Source organism: Protopterus annectens, chromosome 9.part0 (genome assembly GCF_019279795.1).
Source record: "Protopterus annectens isolate FY-2018-M chromosome 9.part0, PAN1.0, whole genome shotgun sequence".
Taxonomy (NCBI): domain Eukaryota; kingdom Metazoa; phylum Chordata; order Ceratodontiformes; family Protopteridae; genus Protopterus; species Protopterus annectens.
This window is the reverse complement of record NC_056743.1, coordinates 1,289,575,913-1,289,599,312: the sequence shown is the minus strand read 5'-3', so window position 1 is coordinate 1,289,599,312 and position 23,400 is coordinate 1,289,575,913. Positions and strand designations below refer to the sequence as shown.

Below are 23,400 nucleotides of genomic sequence, written 5' to 3'. Positions count from 1 at the left end.
TTTCATATTTACAAATGATAGAATTATCTGCACAATTCTATCTGGCTAGGCTGGCAGTCTTCACCTATCTCTACCAGTCTTCACATTTCTCCCCCTCAAAGAACTGAAGCTAGTTTTTCAAGTGACCCTTGAGAAATGCCGCTTGAGAGGGTTAGGTTTATCTCACCCCATTTCCTGCCTTGAGAGCCCATCTGCATTGGCATTGCTAACCCCACTGTGGTGCTGCACTGACATGACATATATGCTTGCAACCTAGGCTCCATCTTAGCAACTTGGCATTTTGCTGACTGGCTCTGTTTAACCATGTTAGGGGGTTGTGATCTGTCATAACAGTGAATTTCCTTCCATACAGATAAGGCTGAAGTTTCTGCAGTGCCCACACTATGGCTAGACATTCCTTTTCTACAGCTGCACAGCATTCCTCCCTGGGTTGGAGCATACGACTGAGATAAACCACTGGGTGATCTTCCCCCTCTGAAGAAACCTGGCTAAGTACAGCCCCAACCCCATGGTTTGAAGCATCCACCTGCACAACAAATTATTTGCTGAAATCTGGACTGGCTAACACAGGGGGTCCTCCCAAAGCTTCTTTAAGCTTCCGGAATGCCTGCTCACATGCTGGGGTCCACACTACCTTATCTGGCCTGTTCTTCCTTGTCAAGTCTGTGAGGGGAGCAGCTATGGTACTATAACTGGGGACAAACTTTCTGTAGTACCCTGCTGTCCCTAAAAGTTCCCTCACCTGCTTTTTATTAACAGGTGCAGGCCATGCCTGAATGGCTTCCACTTTGGCAGGTTTTGGCCTTATCTTACCACTCCCCACTCTATGTCTTAGATAGGAGACCTCTGTCATACCCATCTGACATTTGCTTGACTTAATAGTCAACCCTGCCCTCTGCAGTCTGCCCAGCACCTCCCTGACATGCTGAAGGTGCTCTGGCCAGGAATGGCTGTAGATGGCAATATCATCCAGGTAAGCAAGGGCAAACCTTCCTGCTCCTGCTAGGATATTATCTACCAGCCTCTGAAAAGTTGCTGGGGCATTCTTCATCCCAAAGGGCATCTTTGTGAACTCACACAAGCCAAAAGGAGTCACAAAGGCTGACATCTGTCTAGCACTGGGAGTCAAGGGCACCTGCCAGTAACCCTTGGTAAGATCAATGGTTGTAAGATACTTAGCCCCAACCAGCTGCTGGGGTAAGCATCTGACTCTGTGTGACTATTTAATTTCCTGTAGTCCACACAGAACCTGGTGCTGCCATCCTTCTTTGGCACAAGCACCAATGAGGAGGCCCAGGGACTGTTGGACTCTTGAATCAACCCTAGTTACAACATTTTCTGTACCTCTTCCCTTAGGGTCTGTCTAAGTCTCTCAGGCACCTTATAAGCGGCCTGCCTAATAGGCCTTTGGGGTCCTGTATCCACCAGGTGCTGCACCAGGTGGGTGCACCCTGGTTTCCCAGTGAACATGTCTCCAAATTCCTGCAACACTGCTCAGATTTCTCGACCCTGGGTAGGCGATAGCTGCTGGGACAATGCTACCCCTTCCACTGAGGTGTCAGCCTGAGCCTCACTGAGGAGATCAGTTCCCAGATCTCCCTCAGACTCCACCTGCAATCCACTGTAAATGCTCAGCACAAGGGCCTCCCTATCATGGTAAGTTTTCATCATGTTAACAAGGTACAATTTGTGCCCCTGCCATCTGCCTAGCAGTTCCACCATGTAGTTAAAATCACTTACCTTTCTTACCACCTTGTAGGGTCCCTCCCAAGCTGCTTGCAGCTTGTTGTGTCTGACAGGAATGAGAACCATTACCTGCTGCCCTACAGCATACTCTCTAGCTTGAACATTCCTGTCATACCACACCTTTTTCTGTTGTTGTGCTTCTGCCAGGTTCTCCTGGGCCAAGCCCAGGAGTCCCCTGTGCCTTGTCCTGAGGTTTAGGACATATGCCACAACAGACTCATTATGAGACATGCACTCACCTTCCCACTCATATAGAATTAAATCTAGATATCCCCTCACCCTATGCCCATACAGCAACTCAAAGGGTGAAAAACCTGTGGATTCCTGGGGAACCTCTCTGTAAGCAAACAACAGATGGGGCAAATATTTGTCCAACTCCCTCCTAAACTCATTTGCAAATGTCCTTAGCATGGACTTGATTGTAGAGTTTAACCTCTCAACAAGACCATTAGTCTGGGGATAGTAGGGGGTGGTCTTCATGTGCTTTACCCCACAGGACTTCCACAGACAAGCCAGAAGGTCTGACGTGAAATTGGCACCTCTGTCAGTCAGTATTTCTTTTGGGAAACCTACCCTGCTGAACATTTCTAACAAAGCATTTCCCACCTTCTCTGCCTCAATGGAGGACAAAGCCACTGCCTCAGCGTATCGTGTGGCATAGTCCACTTCCACTAGGATATACTTTTTCCCTGTGGAACTTGGGGTACTCAGAGGACCCACCATATTCATAGCTACCCTCTGTAATGGCTCCTCAATCACAGGCAAAGGCATCAAAGGAGCTCTCAGCTTGTCTCCTGCCTTGCCTACCTTTTGGCACTGCTCACAGGTCCTGCAGTACCCTGTTACATCTTTGGAAATTCCAGGCCAATAGAAGTTCTGCATAATATGCCTTTTTGTATGTTTTATGCCCATATGACCTGCAAAGAGAATATCATGGGCTATGGCTAGAAGCGCCAGACGGTAGGCTCTAGGCACTACCAACTGTTATATTCTCTCACCTTCCAGCCCTCCCTCAGATGTCCACTCTCTGTATAGTAATCCTTTGTCCCAGTATACAGATTCCCCCTTTCCTTGAGAATTAGGTGCCTCCCTAGCTATCTGAGTCAGGCCTTGCAATGTAGCGTCTGAGAGCTGAGCCTGTCTCAACTTTCTCCTTGTAACCCTTCCCAGATCCCCTTCCACAGGAAGTCTGGCATCCTCTGACAGCGGTGACTCACTGTCAGCTTGGGTACTAGTACTCACCTCTACCTTTGCAGTTACTCTGTCCAAGGGAATAGCAGTACCCACAAGCAGCTGTGGCTCACATTCAGTCTCACTGCTACAGAGTAGCTCTCTCCCTGAAGTAACCACCTCACCAGTCCTGGCTGCAAATATGCAGTCTGTCTGGGTCTCCCTCAGGTACCAGACCCACATGCTTGTCTTCAAGCCTGACTGCATGTAACTGCACAAGCACAGGGTACTGCACTATCAAAATCATTCCCTATCAGGACATCTTCAGGTATATCCTCAAACACACCTACTTGCTGGCTTTCTTTTCCACCCTCCCAGTCAAGGTGAACCCTAGCCAAATATATTTGGAATGGGATCCCTCTTAAAGCCCTGACTGGAGTTGACTGCCCAGGCAAGTGGTGCTCCTCTGTAACCATTGCAGGCTTTACAATGGTTATATCAGAGGCTGTGTCTCTCTTGGCAATGGCCTCTTTGCCATTCACTACAATAAGATATAGCCTCTGGTGGTAGTTTGGTACCCATTATTGTCTCAAGACAACCTACTATAGCATTTTGTCTTTATCACTTACTGGCTCCCTCAACTTTGGTTCCCCACCTTGCCTTCGTGGACACCTGTATGCCACATGGCCCCACTGGTTGCATTCAAAACATTTAACCCTAGCTCCTGGACATGTACCTGGACTAGTGGCTTCCTCTGCTACTGGCAGATTCTGTTGGGGCAGTCTGTGCTGCCCATCATGGGTTACTTTAGACCCATGAGCAGTACTGGGGGCCTCCTTCCTGTGCAGGGCTGACCTTCTTGCCAGGTATAGGTCTCCCTTCTTCCCCAACTCATCTGAAGTAACAAATTGTCTATCAGCTAAACAGATCCTCATGTCCTCAGGCAAAGTACTAAGGGCTTGTTCCCCCACCAAAAGGTCTGCCAGCCCTTCAAAAGTGGTGACCTGACATCCAGTCACCCACCTATGGAAATAAGTGCTCAATTCAGCAACATATTCACACTCACTTTTATCTGCCTTGCGTCTATGCTCACAAATCTTTTTCCTATATGTTTCAGGTGTTAGCTTAAACAGTTCTAAAAGACATCTCTTAACAGCAATATAATCAAAACATGCAGCGTCAGACATTTTAGATAAAACAGTTACGGCTTTACCATGGTGTAAGGAGGTCAGGAACTGTACCCAGAGCCCTTGGTCAACTTCATACTGTTTACATACCCTCTCAAACATATGAATGAAACTATCAAAATTATCCCCCTCTTTAAACTGTGGAAGAATTTTACTGACCTTTTGTGCTTCTGGGGTCCTGTTATTCCCTTCCCCATTACCTCCATGACTCTGGTGAAGAGTCAGCATCTCATTCTCATGCTGCCTCTGCCTCTCTTGTTCCTCAGCTTGCAGACGTAACAGTTTCTCATTCTCCTCAGCCTGCAAACATCGCAGTCTCTCATTTGCTTCTAATTCCACATGTCTGGCCTCCAACTCAAGTCTCTTTAGCTCCAGCTGGATTTTTAAGTCCATTGCAGAAAGGTTGAGCTGTCCATTATCTGAGGGAATTATATCTCCACTGCCAGTCTGATTGTCCTCCTGGTTGCTGTTTTCTGATGCAGCTGTAACCAAGGCATCAATCAGGTCTGCCTTAGTCAGGTTTCCATGCACCAGTCCCCTAGCCTGGCACATCTCCGCCAGCTGGCTCCTTGTCAGCTTTCCATACTCCTCTGCTGACATGCTGCCTGCTCACCCTGACTAACTAAGCTAACAAAAGAAATAAAACAATTGTGATCTGAACTCTGAGTATTCACTGCATGGCTGATTTAGAATACAAAACACCTTCAAAGCTCACTGTACACAAGCTATAGGATTCATTCTACCCACGCCACTACAAGCCAATTAGTATTTGCCAACTAATTAATATGTGATGTGGATATCCCACCGCTGCCAAACAATTAATATGAGGATATCCCAATCACTGCCACCAATTAATATGTAAGGATATCCCAACAACTGCCACCAATTAATATGTGACACCCGTGCCCTGGCCCAGTAATCGAGAAGCCTCAATCCTCACCACTAACACCAGAAAGGGCATCTCATATGAGAGGAAAGGATAACAAATACACACAGTAAAGTGCAATTTCCCTTCAGAGCACACAGAGATCACAGTCAGTCCGGGGCTGGTCACTCCCTTGCTCCCCAGGTCCCCAATAAGACTCCCCAATGGCACAGCTATAGGGTCCAGATCTCAGCCTAGCTGGGCAAGCTAAAATCTCCAGCACCCTCTCTGTCCAACCAGTGCTTCATGTCCCTGCCCAAGTAGCTGACACACACACACACACACACACACACACACACACACACACGCACACACACGCACACACACACACACTTTGAGATAAGAGTTTACAGAACCACACAGACACTCCTGGGGAAGGCTGGCACAGGTTCTCCAGCTGTGCCCCTGCCACCACCCAGCTAATATTATCAGCTACCCAAAGGCCCTTAAAAGGGGTGGACAATTATTACTGTGCAATATTATTATCCATTTGGTAGATGTGACTAAATAGTCTCAAGGCTTATTAGAGTGACCTGGTACAGGATCCTTATAAACATGCAATGTACTCTTAGAGCTTAACTTATCTCTACACAAACCAGTCACAGTTAAAAGGTTTTAAAATATTTAGTAATAAATAATTAAAACCACAAGACAATAAATACTTTCTACTACACAGACAGTGCAAGTCAAGAGTTCAGAGATCACACAGAAATACTTAAAATAAATAAGTAGTACAGTTCTGACATCACAGAAAAACACAGTCTAAACTTTCTAATTTCTAGCTCTCTAAAAGAAAACACAAGTCTAAGATAACTTACATAAGACAACAGACAAAGTGCTGTAAGTTGGATGATCTAGACAAAAATGCTTAATAATGTATGTTTCTCATTGTTTAAATTGAAATGGCAGTTCTGATAAAACATTACATCATTTCACACTTTCCTGGTGTTCCCAGGAAGACAGAAACTGCATTTTCATTCTTTTACACTTAGAGCAATAAAGGACATTTCACATATAAATTCTGGTCATTAACTTTAGCCTTAAAACAATATGCAGGTAGCCTTCATCTAGCTGGGCCAGAGCCGAATTGTAAACAACAAAGACAGTCATGAAATAATTTTAATTTCAAGGACCAACAAGAATTGCTTGGCTTAGCTTTCTTTACAGCAGATGGCAATGTTGCCACATTGTTTCAAGTTCCACATTTCACAGCATATTCTTTCATTTAAACAAAAAAAGCTTGTAGTTTACTTTCATATTTACAAATGATAGAAATATCTGCACAATTATATCTGACTAGGCTGGCAGCCTTCACCCATCTCTACCAGTCTTCACAATATCCATGAATAAAAACCTATCCCCATCTAGGAAGGAGGAACTGGTTTCATTACTCCTTGGGATAGCATGTGATGAAGAACTAGTGGAAATAAAAGAGTCTGATCTGGAGGATGAGGAACAACTCCCTGGAAAGGACGAATTTCCTACCCCTGCCATCTGTAACCTTGACAAATGATCTTCAGAACTCATTTATCTGAAACTATCTGTTGCCACAGAGAAAATGGAGATTCTGACTTTCTGGAAGAAAAAAGGGGTGAAGGTAAGAGAGGGTCACCAGGTCTCTTGAATAGTCATTCAAACTTTTGGATTGTCCTTGGTTTTGGGAGGTTTGAGGCTTCTTTTTGGAACCTCCTTGCCATTTCTTCTTAACTGTCTGTTTACCTGTATTTTGTTGAGACTGTTTATTCTTTTTTTTCCAAAATTGGAAGAGCAGATAGAATCCCTTAGAAAATTTGGAAAAGGATGGCTGAAAAAATATTAGAGAGAATCCCTGGATAAGCTTAGTCCTTTTGTCACACTTTTTGAACACCTCTGCAGCACAGGGGCCAAAAACTAAATATGCATCCAAAGAGAAATTTAAAAATCTCATTTTTAACATAATCTGGGAGGTTCTGAGAATGCAGCCATGCAAACCTCCAATAAGAGTTAAGAGATGAAAGTCATGTTCTTACAGTCTTTGGAACAAAGGAATGGTAGATCAAACAATTTTTGTAGTAGTGCTACACACTGAGGCAGAAAGGGCACTGGGACTGGAAATACTTGTAGGGAATCTGCCTACCGCAATCACATTTTTCCCTCCTAGCTGACATCTAATACAGGAACAAATGGCAATAAACTGAGAAAAATAAAAAATGGTTCCCCATCAGGGGACTTTTCTAAACCAGTGAAAGCCAACTTTATCAGTGAACTTCACGTGTAGAAAAACATTTATGGTGTGAGACCTGCATTTGGAATGGCAATGAGATAATCTGAGGCGTATGCTCAAATGTCCACTTTTGTACCCTTACACAGGAGGCTCAGGTCATGCATCAAATGTATGGCTTTATGGAAGGCTTTAGCTTTGGTATCCAGGCTGAACATCTAGTTTATAGGAACAACCAAAGAAGCAAACCAGGAAAAACAACAGCCAAAAGATCCACCAAATAATTTATTTTGAACTCTGACGTCTCGGCCACAGCCTTCAAGGAGTAAAAACAAAAAAAACACAAGCACATATATACTAAGTAAATAATACCAATTAATTAATTAAAAAGAATTAACATTTATAATTAAAGCACTTTCCATTAAAATCCTCATTCAAGCCCAAAGGAGCCACAGTTTTAAACTTCAACATATATATACAATAATACATACAATAAAGCGATATCTATATATTTATATTTATATTTATTGTTCCAAAATGGTGCCCAAAATAGTGCCCTAAGCTACTACTATCACATTTATCATATGTAAAAAGTAAATGGGCATTGATTTTTTTTTCTTTTCATTTCCCTTCCTAATCCAGTTCCAGGAGCCTAAAGGCACGCTTTGTTTCAACTTAACTTTTTAAAAATTTTTTACATAACATTATATATAAATATATAAGTACAAGTACAAGAAAAAGTGTGATTAAAATAAACTAATATTTATATATATATGGAAAACAAGGTACAATAAAATTACAACTTCAAATTTTTAACACGTAACAGTAGTACCTGTTATGCCAATATAAACTTTTACTAAAAAATCTTTTTGTTTTTGCCCCACGTAAGAAAAAAAAAAATCTGATAATTTTAAAGTCTGGACACTGACAAAGAACAAAAAAATAAAATTCAAAATGTTGTGATAATTTTAACAAATTCTAAAGTAAAAAATGTTGATACAAAAATATAAAATATATATTTTTTTTTTTTCTTCCTGTTGCATATTGGGATCATTATAAACATCTCACCATATTTATTATAATTTATTATTTTTATTTTTTTTTACCCTTATCACTTTCTCATAACTTTTTTGTTTTACTATCCCCCTATCAAAAAAGATAAAAAAATAGTGATAATTCATTATTAAAATATATGTGGCTATATGGCACAGTCTGGAGATTCTTACATTCTTAACATTTCCCCATGGGGCAAAGCAAAGCTAAAGTGTGAGGTGACCACTAGTACGTGCCACATATTGGAAATTTACCCTCATTTATATTACCAAAAATGTACCAACTGAAATATAATCTGATATCTAGTTTATATTTGGTGCGATAAATATAAATCAGAAAGCTACAGTGTACTTAAAAATTTTAAATACCTATGCTTCTCCCACCTGATGAAACATGCTAACTTTTTCAGTTGTACATATATATATATATATATATATATATATATATATATATATATCTATATATATATATCTATATATATCAATTAGCTTAGCTACAAACAGTTCTAATTTGCTTTGAGGTGTATTCACAATGTTTATAATGTAAGCAATGTACTCATGCCTATTTAATAAAATATGACCAGCTGTCACTTCTCTGCTTTATTTACTGATACTATGTATTTATATATGATATAATGTATGCCACCATTTCTCTGCTTCATTTACTGATGCTATGTATTTATATATGATATAACGTATGTCACCATTTCTCTGCTTCATTTACTGACGTCAATATGTGCACACATGCAATACTGCTTGCAGCTTGGATGTATATACATATCTGCTTCCCTGACTATCTACATATACTACTGTACATAAATAAATAAATAAATGCATTATTCATTCTTGCTATATTCTCCTGTACACAAAATCATAAACATAATTTCTGGTGCACAGCTAGAAGCAATCTAAGAACTAGTTACTAAATTAAGCTCTCACGTGTCATTCCACCAATGCATTAAAAGAATAAAAATGTCTAATAAAAAGGACTAAAAAAAAACGTAATATTACTAACACTTTCCAGTTGATCTCACTCTTCATACAGCGTCTCTGAAATGTCACCAGACCAGTTGGCACTATAAAATACAAAAATATGCGATTAATTAACTTAAATATTACACTCGTTCAAAAATGTGTCTGTATGTGGAATACTTACTCGTAGTATAAAGGCTGGTAAAATACCAGAAAATTGTCCTGAGTTTCTGGTGTTTCTGTTCTGAGACATCTTCAAAAAGTCTACAGAGTGAGAGAGAAAGAGGTAGAGAGAGAGAAGAAAGTTTCACTCTATACAACTGCTTTACTTGCAGCTTCCCTGTTATAATTATCTTACTAACCAATCTTGCTCAGTCCAACTAAGCCCATTTAGTTTATGACAAATATTTCCAGCAAAACATGTTTCGTCTGACACAAGTGATTAAATTGGAGCAAACTTTACACCCTACTGCTTGTAGAAGTGTTTAAGCCCAGCATCTTTGCAAATAATGTCCAGTTACCAGCACTAGACACTGCATTACCTGTAAATATGATTACCTGCATAGAACCACAGCTCCTCCATAACTGGTAAATGATCTGCATTTATATTTAAAGTGCAACTCTTTCCCTGTAGCATATACCCACACATTCTTCAACTTGACTCCTACCACATACCGTGGTAATATCTTCTGTGGCTGTACTGGATCTTTTACAACAGTTGATACAGAGGGTTAGGACTGACCTGTAGTTCCTGTGGTACAGAGTGTGATACCCTTAGCCCTCATTTACCTACTGTGTGACTTTCAGCAAGTTACTCAACCAGACAGTGCTTAGGGACAACTAGGAATGTGAGCTAACTCCCCAGTGGTACTCTGAACTACAAACTTAGTAACTACCTATAAACACAAACAAGACAATTATGCCATTTAAGGTCAAGAGGATTAGTCATTGTAAACATAAATTATATGGTAAATACTCACACATCCATTTTATCTTGCTTCAAGGGGTCTTCAGGAGTATGTGGAACATTAGAACAGAACTCAACTATCATAAAATGACCCCAACAATATCAGAAAAATCCAAAAGGCAGAAGCAGAATTTCAGAACAATTCAGGACATGATTCACTGTAGCACTACCTTTCTAAAGGATACACTCACCATTTCTGATATGGAAGTCCAGGAGGTACTTCACGGTGAAGGCATTCATCTATAGACTCTGCAGGACAGCTATCTGCCTTGGAAGCATTTATGAACCAAGCATAGGAGGTTGCCATTTGTCTAGTCTGATGCTCTTTTACAGAACTACACAAAAGTCTCCTGGCTTCTGATGAGAGAATACCATACAGAGGGCAATCCACTTTGAAAGTGTCAGCTGGTCACCGCAATACTCCCTCTGCTCATACAAAGGGTACATTTATCCAGCTGCTGCTACCCTTACACTCTGCAGATAAAAATGTGCTTTTGCAGTGGAATCTAGAGTGTACTTACATACTACAATCCCTTCTGTTCTTAGCCTCCATAAGAAAATAACTGGAAAAGGTACTGGCTAAGTGACAGCTCAGGCATTACTTTGGGAAGAAAATGAAGACTGTCTCTCAGGGATATTTAGTCCTTATGGAAAACCGACTAAGAGTACTCACTCATAACAGCAAAATGCTTCACAATTTAATGAGACAAATAATGGCTACAAAAAAGGAGCATCGCTGAGGACATCAGCTTTAATTTTGCTGTAACAGTTAATTACAACAACGTTAGTCATCGAGTTCAAATCTCAAGAAGGTAATGGATTATTCACTGAAATCATGAGAAAGACACTCCTTCAGAAATTGCTTTAACAGTTAGCACTGATGTACTGATCTGTCTTCTAGATCATGAAAGGGCAAAATGGCTTACATATGAAAATGTGTGGCAGGGTGACTAAGGTATTTGAAATATGACGGGCACTGTCTGACATTAAAACATTATGAAAGGGACATCTCTAGACAAAAACAGAGAATTGTTTCCACTTGGATTTGTAAGTCTGTCAGCTTACAGAACTTTTGAAATTTCTTTCAGCAAGTCTGATGTCTGGCTCAGTATTACCTGAGAAGCCAAGCATTCGGCTAGATGTAGTCACCTTTAGACAATGCCTTAGCTCTCACTGTTTGGGCTGGAGTAACTGTGAAGGATCAAAGTTTGAAAGGACTGAAGTCAAGATTGTCTGGCCCTTATGAAAAGCAAGGAGGATGAGAGCCTGCTTTTCTGCATGAAATTTTCTAAAAGGCAAGAGGCCTGCAGAATTTCATTTTACTGACAGGGTAGATTCCACTAAACCTGCAGCAAGTTTCCAAGGAAAATTCTTCTTAAATTCTCCCATTCAGCTGCCCTTGCCACTGAGTGGTTCTGATCTTCCAGAGGAAGACTGAGAATGAGAAATCAGGAACAAAAAGTACTGGAATTATGGAATTTGCCATGGCTGAAGTTAAAGAGGTGCTGTTATCAGAAACCGGAGATGGAAAACAGGGTTTATTTTATACAGAGATGTTTAAATGATAAAGGAAATCACAATAAATAAAGAAGAAAAAGGTGGCTGCAATATTCTAGCAACATTTGCTAATGGAAATTACATGGTCCTCTTTGTCAAAAATATCATTATTTAGGAGACTGGCACAGATGACGACACTAACACCATAGGAAAGGACCTTTATCAACACTGATACTGAAATCTGCATTGGTAGTGTTGGCTCCAAAACACCCAGTGTAGGAAAAGGGTGTGGAGAAGAAACAAGTTAAGATCTTCATATTTCTTCTTATTTAGCCCCCCCGGAAATGGATGCAGAAGAGAGGATGCCCATCTCAAGCTGTACCTCGACTAGTATCTTCATCATCTTCTCCCAAATCAAATTAAGAATGGGGATATGAAGAGACCTGGCCAAGCACATTGAAAGGGAGAAGAAAGGCTTTAATTCCAAATACCTGGAACCTCTTTGTGGAAAAACTACTCAGTCTCTTCCTTGGTGCAGTTTCTTGCAAGACAGTAACCTCTAAGGTGGAAGCTTGCTTAGGGACAAAGCACTTAATCTCAGTGGATTTTGCAGAGGGAGTAGGCCTACTTCCTCTGGGATACCCTGATCCTCTTTGTCTTTCTTCTTTTCCTTCTGGATTAAGATTCAGAGGGAGAGAAGCCCTTTTAGAATAAACTTAATAGACTCTCCGAAATGCATTCCAGACCTGTAATTGTGGCAAATGTCACAACTGGTACCATAATACTCAACCCCCCCAGAGGCACATGACACAAACTTCATGTATGTCCTATGGTGGAATTTTACGGTCATGTTTACATTTTTTAATCCATGAAGCATTTTCCTTATCTTTTTCCATCCTCTAATTAGAAAACCACAACACAACAACCTTAAAAATACAGAAAAAAAAACAGGCCTAAGCTTATGTCGCACTTAGGCAGAAATGAGGAGATACACTAAGTTCTACTAACCAATGAAAGGTAAAGACCAAATAACCTCTAAACCTTCCTATAAAATAAAGAAAAGGCAACTTGTAGAAAAAGAACTGAAAAGCTGCTGGGTAAACAGAGCAACTTGCTAGGGTTAGGTGGGGCTTCCCATCAGGAGTATGCAAAGAATGATGGACTAAAGGAGTTGTATCTTTGTTTAATTTACAATAAGATTAAGATGGATGAAAATACTACAATGATGCATGCTCAAGCCCTTACAGAAAACAAAAAAGAAAGAATGTACTTAAAACTGAACAGCTATGCTAGAAACACCAATATAAAATTAAACAAATGCTGTGAAGCAGGTTACATGGTTGTGTGGAGAAAATCCTCATTCTAAGTACAATGAACAAATGTGAAGGGAACAGCTATACAAGAAACTCTACAGAATCATTAGTTTTGTTGGATAAAACATGGAAGGAGTTACTATGTTTACTGATACTGGATGCAATGCGTAGCATAACATAAATTCAGTTAGTTTAGTTATTTATGCTCTTCCTTTATTCCTGTTAGTAGTTGTGCAAAGAACAATATACTGAGTGTTAAATGATGTTTGAGCAAAGAGCTGAGGTAAAATTGTTCTTTAAGTATTTTGTTACTTTTTATATATATATTAATTTTACTCTAAATCAAAAACATAGTTTATATAGTAAGTTCTGCAGAGGAATAATACATTGACAACAGTTTGTTTATGCAGAAGACAGTTGTATGATGACAGAACAAAGAAAGATATTAGGCAAAAATGAGATTATGGTATAGACAGGTTAAGTACACTGAAACTGAAGCTGAATAGAGAAAAAAATAACTGACTGTGGGAATACAAAGAAGAAAATGGGTCTGAGTGATGTTCCATTTAAAAGTAGAAATATGGAAGATTATAACTGGATCTCCAGTCATAACCAAGCTGTTATATTTATGAGAAATAGATGTCAAGAAACCCATCTCAAGAAAAGTATGAAGCTTGAGAGGTAAATCTTGACATCCATTTTTTTAAACATATTCGGCACCTCTCTCTAGATGGATTTCTTACCATCAGTTTCTTGAACATATAACAACTACAACTTGGTTATGACTTGAGAACACCAGCCATAATTCTTTACAACACATGAAGCCTCGCCTGCTCCATTTATTACCAGTTAAATAAAGGGTGAGGGGGAAAGACAGCAGGAGTGCTAAATGGTTTGCAATTTTGAAAGCTGTACTAAGCTTAGTGATGCCATACAATTCTTTGTATTCTTTACAACACATGGAGATTCAGATTCAGAGAAAAAAGGAAAAAAAGCATAGAATCACAGAGTGTTTTAAAGCTCTGAAAGCTGTAATACACAGTGCTGCCTTATAAACAGTGGCCAGAAGCACAGTGCATCTCTGTTACTCCAACAGCTTTAAAAGCTGTAATACATATTGTGACAAAAAAGAAATGTGGCAGTCTGAAGTATATTGCAACTTTTAAATATGTTACAGGTTTCTGATGCAGTTCTTTGGTGACTGTTATTTATGATGTAGTGCAAGACTAGAGCATAACAGCAGTAAAAGGTACTTAACTGGCTTTGTTATGGCTCTTTCTTAACTCAGAAAAGTGCCTAACAAGGTTGCTGATTTCCCAAATTTCAGAGATTAATCATGGTGTGCCCCATACTACAAATACATTATGGATGACACGGGGGACAAGTTAGGATGATAAGGCAGCAGAGACAATATACTGTACAGAAATGGACAAGTACCCGTTGGACAATACAGTGTAGAGGGACATCAAGGGGTAAACGCCAGGCTGTCACGGGTGTCTAACCTGGAGTGAGGAAGAAAAAGATACAATAGTGTTTTAGTTTTACATATGATTCTTTAATTGGGGTAATGTACTATTCCACAAAGGATCAGTGCACATTGCCCAGCTGCCACTATTCATTACAAAATGGTATGTTGCAGATATAGAGACAAAAAAGCTTATACACAAAGGAAATTAACAATTTTAAGAGACAAACAGCTTATAAATACAATATATTAACAATTATAAGAGACAGCAATATTTCATGCTCAGCATTATCATAACATAATGTTCAATTACCTATCGGGCAGTTCTAACAAGATCAAGAAGCTGTCAGTATGATTACTGGATTCTCATGAGTTAATGACCTTTGGTCAGACTGAGGGGGTGCTGGTGGAGGTAGAATGTGAGAGGTGTTTTGTGACTGGAGGGTGATTAAAACCAGCATTTCACCTTATCCCAGAGAAAAAGTAGTATCTGGGAACATAAAGACTTAATTAATAGTCGTTTTGATTCATAAGAGTTAGTAAGAGTGAATCCAAGGTTTGGGGGACAAATTTGGAGAAGGGCATGGTCTATCAGAGGAACTGCATTGTGTAGTCTGTTGAGAAGTGGGGTATCTCCGTCATGAGACATAACCTGGTAAAATAATCAGTGATGAGATAATTTACTGGCCAAAGATGGGCAGATATTAGATTTCAGCCATCTGAACAGGAAAGATCCAAGCAATAGGATGTGTTTTTTGACCAGAAGCCACTTAGCTATATGGGGGACTGTACAAAGATATTCATTCAGAGAGGGCTAAAGTGATAAATCTCTTTATTTGGTTAACTGATGTTTGCAGGGCGACATTTATTTCCTGAGGGCTGAGGTAATAAAAGGAAGGCTTTATTCAAATAGGGCAAGAAAATGTTTTTTCAGTATTAGCTGTAGCAGGGAGGTAGAGGTGACAGCATTTTCCAGGCTAATAGAATGATTTTGATCATTTCTGATTTGGATTGTATGAGGTGACATTTCAAGGACAAGTTACAGTCAAACCAAAGTCCAATGTATTTGAGGTAAGGGGATTCATCTAATGTGATCCACAAAAGTCAAAAATCAACCAGTTGGTTAGTAAAGGTTTCTGTTAGCTGAGAGGTGGTACCAAAAAGGAAACATCTGTTTTTTTACAGGGTAAACTAATAAGCAAAAATGAACAGCCACTTTGTGAGTATGGAGGGGTCTGCTTCAAGATGCATTTTGATATGGGTAAAAGATCGGGAGGTTCTGTAAATGACCATTTCTTAAGTACAAAGAAGGATTTTGATGTCTGGTAGTGCAAAAGGTAGGGTGTTAATGCAGAAGAGCATATACTGTATCTTGGGGAACATCCTTGATAGGAAGGGAGCCGCAGATATGAAGGATATTTTTTTTTATTTAGCCATATCTACTATGAAGAAAGTTAGTGAACTATTTTACAACTTCTGAAATGGAGCTTTTGTAGGAAGAGACTAAAGAAATGGTGATTTAGTAGGTCAAAGTTCTTGATGAGATTACCAAAGATGAACGCTGTGAGAAGTTAAGATCTATTCCCAGAGCATGTCATTAGTGGATATTCACAGCATAGACCAGGGGTCTGCAACCTTCACAGTCGAAAGAGCCATTTTGGCCCCTATCCCACCAAATAAAATCTGGAGCCACAAAACCTATTTGACCCCTAAAATGAAGATAAAACATAGACAGCATATAAAGTTTTACATACAGTTATTATACTATATATAAAAGAGTGATTGTTGTATTTATGAAATTATAGAACTACAAAAAGAAAACTATTGATGTTTTATTGCTGTTTTTACCTGTTATAACAAAGGAAAACACCAAAATTTAATGAAGAGAAGGAAAAAATACACTGGCATGTCTAGACTTAATTTGAAATAAAACAAAGAACTATGCAGGCCTGTTTGAGTCCTTTCCTTATTTGTGGAAAATTAATAAAATAAAAAGAAGCCCACTTTGAAATAAATAAAACATACAGCTGCAGCCTAATAGCTTTAAAAGGAGTAAACAAAAATAGGCCAGCTGTATTTAATTATGACATAAGTCCATTTCAGTGTGTCATCATCCTCTTCTGTTTTTTTCCTCAGCCACATACAGTAATCACCTGTCGAGCCTGAACATAAAACACAACTACATCAGCTCAGGGTCCAAAATAATTTTTTTTTTTGCAAAATAATCGCCTATCAAATTATAGTGTTCTCACCTGTTTATTTTGATTTCTGTTTCTGAACATCACTGCTTAGCTTCTCTTTATGAGGGCTGTAAGACGTGACTTTGATCTTCACAGAGGGATGCATGCTGTCATCCATGATGCACAAGCAATATTTGCATTTTATGTAGTTCATGGTTGAGAAAACCTGATCGCATAAGTATGTAGATCCAAAGATGGACAGGACTCTAATTGCATACTTCTTCATGTTCATATAGGTTCATAGGTAGGCACTAGGCTATCGGCCCTGGGGCCTATATAAGCCTAGCCAAAAAGGTTCCCTGGCTTTCGCCACCCAAGAACGTTATTTTCCTGTGCCCCTGTCTAGCAAAGCCACAGAAGTGAGACTCAGGGTGAATTTCCTATTTTCCATCCAACTGTCGAGATTTTTCTTAATGAGCGCTAATGAGGAGCTTTACTTGACATGAATGGGTAGCCTGTTCCAGAGCATGGGAAGTCTCTAGGACAGGAATCTATCCCTCTAGCATGTTCTGTTTGTTGTAGTGGCAACGTTTAGGTCCCTGGAGCGTGTGGCTCGGACGGATTGTTTTTTTTTTTTTTTTTAAGTGTAGCATGTCCAACAGATTTGGGTTTGACATGGCTTTGTATGTTAGGCAGAGGTTGCCTCTGAGTAGGTGATAAGTGATGGAGTAGAGCTGGAGTTTTTTGAGACTGTCTACGTATGGCATCTGTTTGAGGCTGATAATCCTCTTAGTCAGGTATTTCTGTGGCCTTACTAGTTGTTGTAGATATCTTGCGAGGTACATGCCAAATGGGGCGTTGTACTCTATAATGGGTCTGATGAGGGATGAGTAGAGAGAAACAATGACCTCTTTTTTTTCTGAACCCCTTTGTGATGAGGTGTGCCACATAGAGGGATTTTCTGACTACTGTGGCGATGTGATTATCAAAGGAGAGACTACTGTCCACCTGTGTCCTAAGGTTTCTTATCACACTTTCAGTATTTAGTAGGCTACTATGTGGTAGTTCATGGGTACAGTATTTTTCCCAAAGAGGATGACAATGCACTTCTAGCATTGAGCTTGAGGCCATGACTTTGACACCAAGCATCAGTCTCAGTGAGGTCCCTTTGTAGAATGTCCACATCATTAGGCGATTCTATTATAGCACCTAGTTTGGAGTTGTCTGCAAACTTCATTAGCCAAAGACCTGCTGTATTAGCCTAGACTTCTGAGAAGTAGATGCCAAACAGGAGAGGACCAAGGACTGACCCCTGTGGTAGTCCACTTGTCACTGGTCTGAAGTAGGATTTGGAGTCGGCTACTTTCACTTTGTGGGTTCTGTCAGTCAGCCAGTTGGCCACCCATCTTGTGACATAGGCATTTATGTCCAGTCTAGTGAGTTTATCTATAATTCCAAAGTGGGGGATGGTGTCAAAAGCCTTGGCGAGGTCAAGATAGGCTATGTGCACTACCTTACCCTCATCCACGGCTCTGGTGACTGCTTCAAAGAAGTCAATCAGGTTTAGGAGACATGACCTACCTTTTACAAACCCAAACTGAGTGGGGTCCAGAGTTTGGAGGTTACCTATATCCTTGTTAATAAGCCCCAAGATGATACGTTCCATGGCCTTGCAGACCAGGCTTGTCAGGCTAATGGGGGGTAGTTCCCAGGGTCCATGGTGGCACCCCCTTTGTGGAGTGGGATAACTGTCGCTGTGCGCCATTCAGTAGGCACAAAGCCTGAAGTGAGGCTATGATTGAACATGGTACTTAGGTGGGGTGCCAGTTGATTCTGTAGTTCATGCAGAACGCAGCCTGGGATGTTGTCAGGTCCCATGGATACTGTGTTCTTGGCTTTGGAGAGTGTGCTCTTTACTTGTGCAGCCGTGATTACACAGGCTTTGCATTCTTCCAGTATAGTGATGGGCCCTTTGGGGGGGGTGAGGAGGGTGAAGTTTGCACTGAACCTATCTTCCAGGATGTTGCCAATATCAGTTGGTTCTGCATATTTAGTACCATTGTGCTGTAGCTCAGAGCAGATCTGAGTGTTGCCATTGAGATTCTTGACATAGCTGTAGAACACTTTGTGGTTGTCTTTTAGAATCAGTGGCGATTTTATTTTCGTAACTAGCTTTGGACGATTTTATGAGGGATCTCAGCTTCTTACTGAGGCTGACCAGGGACTTCCTGCAATCAGGGGATTTTACTCTTTTTTGCAACAGCTTCTTCCTTCTGTTGCAGAGTTTGTTTATGGCAGGGGACCACCAGATTGGCTTCCTTTTTTTGGAGGATAGCGTCTTGGTTCTGTTAGGGATGGCACGATCCATGCACTCGTGTATGTGCTTATACAGTGCATTGTACAGGGTTTAGCAGTCGTACCTTTATTTTCTGTCTCTATGGGTGTTGTGACGCTTGCCACTTCTGTTTTAAGAAGCATGAATTTGTCTTTGGAGAAGTTTTTTACGGTGGTTTCCTTAATGCGGGGTGGGGACAGGATATTGATGTCTAGGGTGATTAGCTTGTGGTCAGATCTGACTAGCAAGGTGTTGACCTCTGGAGTGGAACATCAGTTGCTCACATTGGTAATGACCAGGTACAGAATATTGCTACCCCTGGTGGGGCTATGAACAAGCTCATCCAGGGCATTGGAAGTTATGAATTCCAAAAAGCGTTGAGCAAATGAGTTAGTACGAGTAGTTTTCCCATTTGATGGTGGGGTAGTTGAAATTGCCCATTATTAGGGTATTGGGCTATACCTTAATATTACCCAGTACATCAAGAAACGTGGAGTGGGCATCCTGGGGTATGGTGGGGGATATGTAATAAGCTACAACCTGGATTGCAGTCTTGCCCAGTGTTAGTTGCACTTGGATAATTTCAGATGCATTATGTTGAGCAACTAGCCTGGAGGTGTGGATATCCTTAATGAATATGGACACACCTCCTCCTTTAGTGTTTCGGTCCAGGTTAAGTGGCCAAAAGGTGTGGTATAAGTTATAGCCTGGTAATGCAGGGGCGCTCTCTGGAGCCTTGAACCAGGTCTCCATCATTACACAGATGTTGATGTTCTCCATTTTAAGGAGTGCCTCAAGTGAGTGCATTTTGAGGTTTAGACTTCTAGCATTGAGTAGCATTACCCTCAGATTTTGCTTGCTTATACCTGCTATGGTGGTGAGTTTGTCATTTGAACCTTGCATAAAAAAGGTACTATAGGGGTGGCAAGAACCTTAGCCAGTATTGCGAATCCCAGGGGTGACAGGTGCAGGCCATCTCTGGCAAAGCATCGTGATCTGTTGATCATGTCGCCCCAGGCAGATAGACACTGGATCCCCTTAGAATGACACTAGAAGCTTAGCCAATTGTTGAAGTCAATCATTTTGTCCTTGTATTGTGGTATAATTCTGAGCTATGGCAGGATGCTACTCAGGGCTAGGGTCATACCTGCCTGGGCTGCATAATCTGAGAGCTCCTCCATGTCTCTTTTCATATATTCCAGGGAAGTATGTCTCAGGTCATTCACACCAACATGGACAATGACAGAGTCATATTTGTACTTGTGGAGTGAACTGAGTGCTTGCGTTATGTGGCGGATCCTGGCACCCGACAGGCAGCTGACAGTAACTTTCCTTATATGTGTCAGGAATGCCATTTCATGTTTCACGCACAAGTTTGTCGGGTTTGGGGAGGTTTTCAATATCGCTCCATTTGTGCTTCTGAGTGAGAATGGCCTTCTGATGGGCAACATCTTTGAGATCAGCTGTAAGGCTTTTGAACTTAGTCACCCATAAGTCTTTATCGGCTGTGTCAGCCAGTTCAATTGCAAGATCAGGTTGACTTACTCCTGTAAATGAGGACATGCTCAGCAGGGATGGGTTGATGCAGGTAGGATAATGTGCTACTTTCCTTTCTGAACTCACAGAATCTTTTCCCAAATGCAGTTTGCATTACAATGATTGCGCGCTGGAAATACTCACAATTTATGTGACTGCATGCTTCTTTGAACTCTCTCAGGGAGGGGAAGTGAGAGAGCGTACCTCTTTGTATATCACTGGCAAACACCATTATCTTACGTTCAAACACCAGAACATCATCCAAAATCTGCAGGGCCATGCTTCCTTTTCCCTAAAGGCCATTGTACTGCATGTTGAAGTGCACTGTCATATACACCATGAAGTGCAGCTTTTGCAGCCAATCTGGATGTTCCAGTTTGGGATAGGTGAGTCCCTTGCTTTCCAGGAAAGTTTTCACATGTTCCAGACATGCAGCAAACTGTTTCAGCACCTCTCCTCTGGACAGCCATCTGGCTTTGTTATGCAGCAGGAGAACCGAATATGCGCTGTCGACTTTGTCTAACAATTAACAGAATAGCCGGTGGTTTAACTCTTTTGCCATTATTTTGTCCACTATTTGAATGACAAGGTTCACCACCTCCATGCATTCAGGAGGAAATGTTTGAGAGCACAGTGCTTCTTGTTGCAGAATGCAGTTAAACATCAGCAGCTTTCAATCCAGTGACATCCTAAGTAAAGTCACAAACTCCTTCTGTGCTCTTCTCATACTAGATGCCCCATCAGTAGCCAATGACACCATGTAGGTGGTGTTTATTTCTTTAGCTTTTAAACAATTCACCACAGCCTCACAAATGCCTCCCCGTGCCCTGTACTTGGCCTTTTATCAGTATCAACACAATGCTTTCTTCCTGTGGCTCATCAGAGTTCACATATCCACATAACAGTGCTGTCTGCTCAATATTGTTTACATTTTTTGACTCATCGCAGGTGATTGAGTATACTGGAGCCAAATTAATGTCCTCAAATTGTTGACTGGTGATGTTTGCTGCCATCTTAATGGTCTTGTCCTTGACAGTCTTTGTAGAGAGAGAGAGGCATATCTCTAATTTTCTGAAACATTTCATGTTTGTTTTTGAAGTCCGAGAAAAGATACTCGGATATTTTAATGAATGATTCTTTCATGTATTCTCCATCTTTGAATGGTTTTCCACGCCTCACTATTTCTCCTAAGCTGACATAAAACTAGCAGCAGTTGCTAAGTTTACAGACTTTATCAACTACTTGAAAGTATATTTTCTCTGATCAGATTTCTGCAACAGTCCCGAAATCACTCTTTTTCATTCATCTTCAACTTGGTACTTTTCAGCAAATGCTGTGTGTTTGTTCTGGAAATGTCTTTCAACGTTACATTTTTTGTTGTTTGATAATTTCTCGGCACATATCAAGCATACTGGTAAGCCAGCATTGTTGTAGTGAAAGCAAATGAATCTGTCCACACAGAATTAAACTCTCTATTTTCTTCTGAGACTTTTCTTTTTTTGAATTTATCCATGGTTACCTTACAGGAGGTCAAAAACCGAAGATTAGCCACCTGCAGACAGCAGGGAAAGACAGTGGGCTGTAGATGTTGCAGGATGTGATGCATACTTTGGTTGACAAAATATTAAAACACTTTTTTTTAAATTTTATTGTCACAGTATTACCTCGATCTTCAAAATAAGAGGTGTTCACTTTGAAAGAAAAAAATAAAAATAAAATAAAAATAGTCATTATTTATTTCCATATTATTGTTTTTTTTCTCCAAAGCTACAGAGAGCCACTTCAGAGGGGTGGAAGAGCTGCACGTGGCTCCAGAGCCATGGGTTGCCTACCCCAGCACTAGGAAGTACAGTAGGGTAGATGGTGTGGGTAAAGTATGAAGAAGGACAGAAAGCATTGGGCATGTACAGCTTGGTAGAATTAAGAAAAGGAAGAGGCATGAAATGGACTCGTACCATCAGGTATCCATCAGATGGGGTGGTGTTAAAAAGAAGGTTGGGGGTGACAGTGGGTGGGTAGTATGAAGGAGAATGGTTTAAGCTTCAGATTAAACTTGAGGAAGTAACCTTTTATACGCAGGGTAGTAAAGCCCTTGAAATTCTGCTATAGACATCTGCTAAACACAGTGGTCGAGTACAGGTCAATAAAAGGATTCAAGAGAGCATGTATTAGGTAGAAGAGGGAGTAGAAATTATCAAATGCAGAGGAAAGTTGCAACAGTTAGATGCACTTTGGTCAGTTTACTTGCACGCAAAACTTCAAAGATGAAAATTGTGGAGTCTACCATAGTTAGATGGACTTTGGTCAGTTTACTTGCATGCAAAACTTCAAAGATGAAAATTGTGGAGTCTACCACAGTGCTGAAGGCCAGCAGAAATCAAAAATCAAATTATATAAAATCAAATTATATAAAATCTTGGTAAGAAGTTGCCAAGAGTCAAACCTGAACAACCAATTTATATTTCTTAGGATCAGCAGAGAATTATGAAGATGACTCCTCTTTATGTATGCCAAGATGTCACAGTCCTAATGCATTCATATGAATGAATTACTCCTAATCTAACTCCTTCTTGGCTTTTCATATAAAATTTCATGCTGCTGCAGACTGAATAGACTTTTAAAACCCTAAGGACAAACCAGAGAATGCTGTTGTACAAGCATCCTTGTCCTAGTTATGAAAGCTGATTTACTTATATTCAAACACTCATTTTTGCACCTCTTTCCATTCCTCCTTTATGAATCATATATGTAAGGATAGCAGTGATATATCAGTATGAGACTGTGATTAAAACACTGGTGTTAATGGTGCCATGTATTCTCAAGTCAGACTCTAAACAGTGGATGAACATATTTTC

At 40.4% G+C, this 23,400-nt stretch overlaps 1 protein-coding gene across 1 annotated transcript in view; it reads right to left on the bottom strand.

Moving 5' to 3' along the window:
• The window catches only part of LOC122812015 (poly(ADP-ribose) glycohydrolase-like), a 539,748-nt gene that overhangs the window by 443,515 nt on the left and 72,833 nt on the right, over positions 1-23,400 (bottom strand). The window contains exons 5-6 of the mRNA XM_044084234.1: positions 9,437-9,516; positions 9,296-9,356 (exon numbers count right to left, since the gene is read on the bottom strand). Of these exons, the coding sequence (XP_043940169.1) occupies positions 9,296-9,356; positions 9,437-9,516 (141 nt within the window). The remainder of the gene's footprint in view (positions 1-9,295; positions 9,357-9,436; positions 9,517-23,400) is intronic.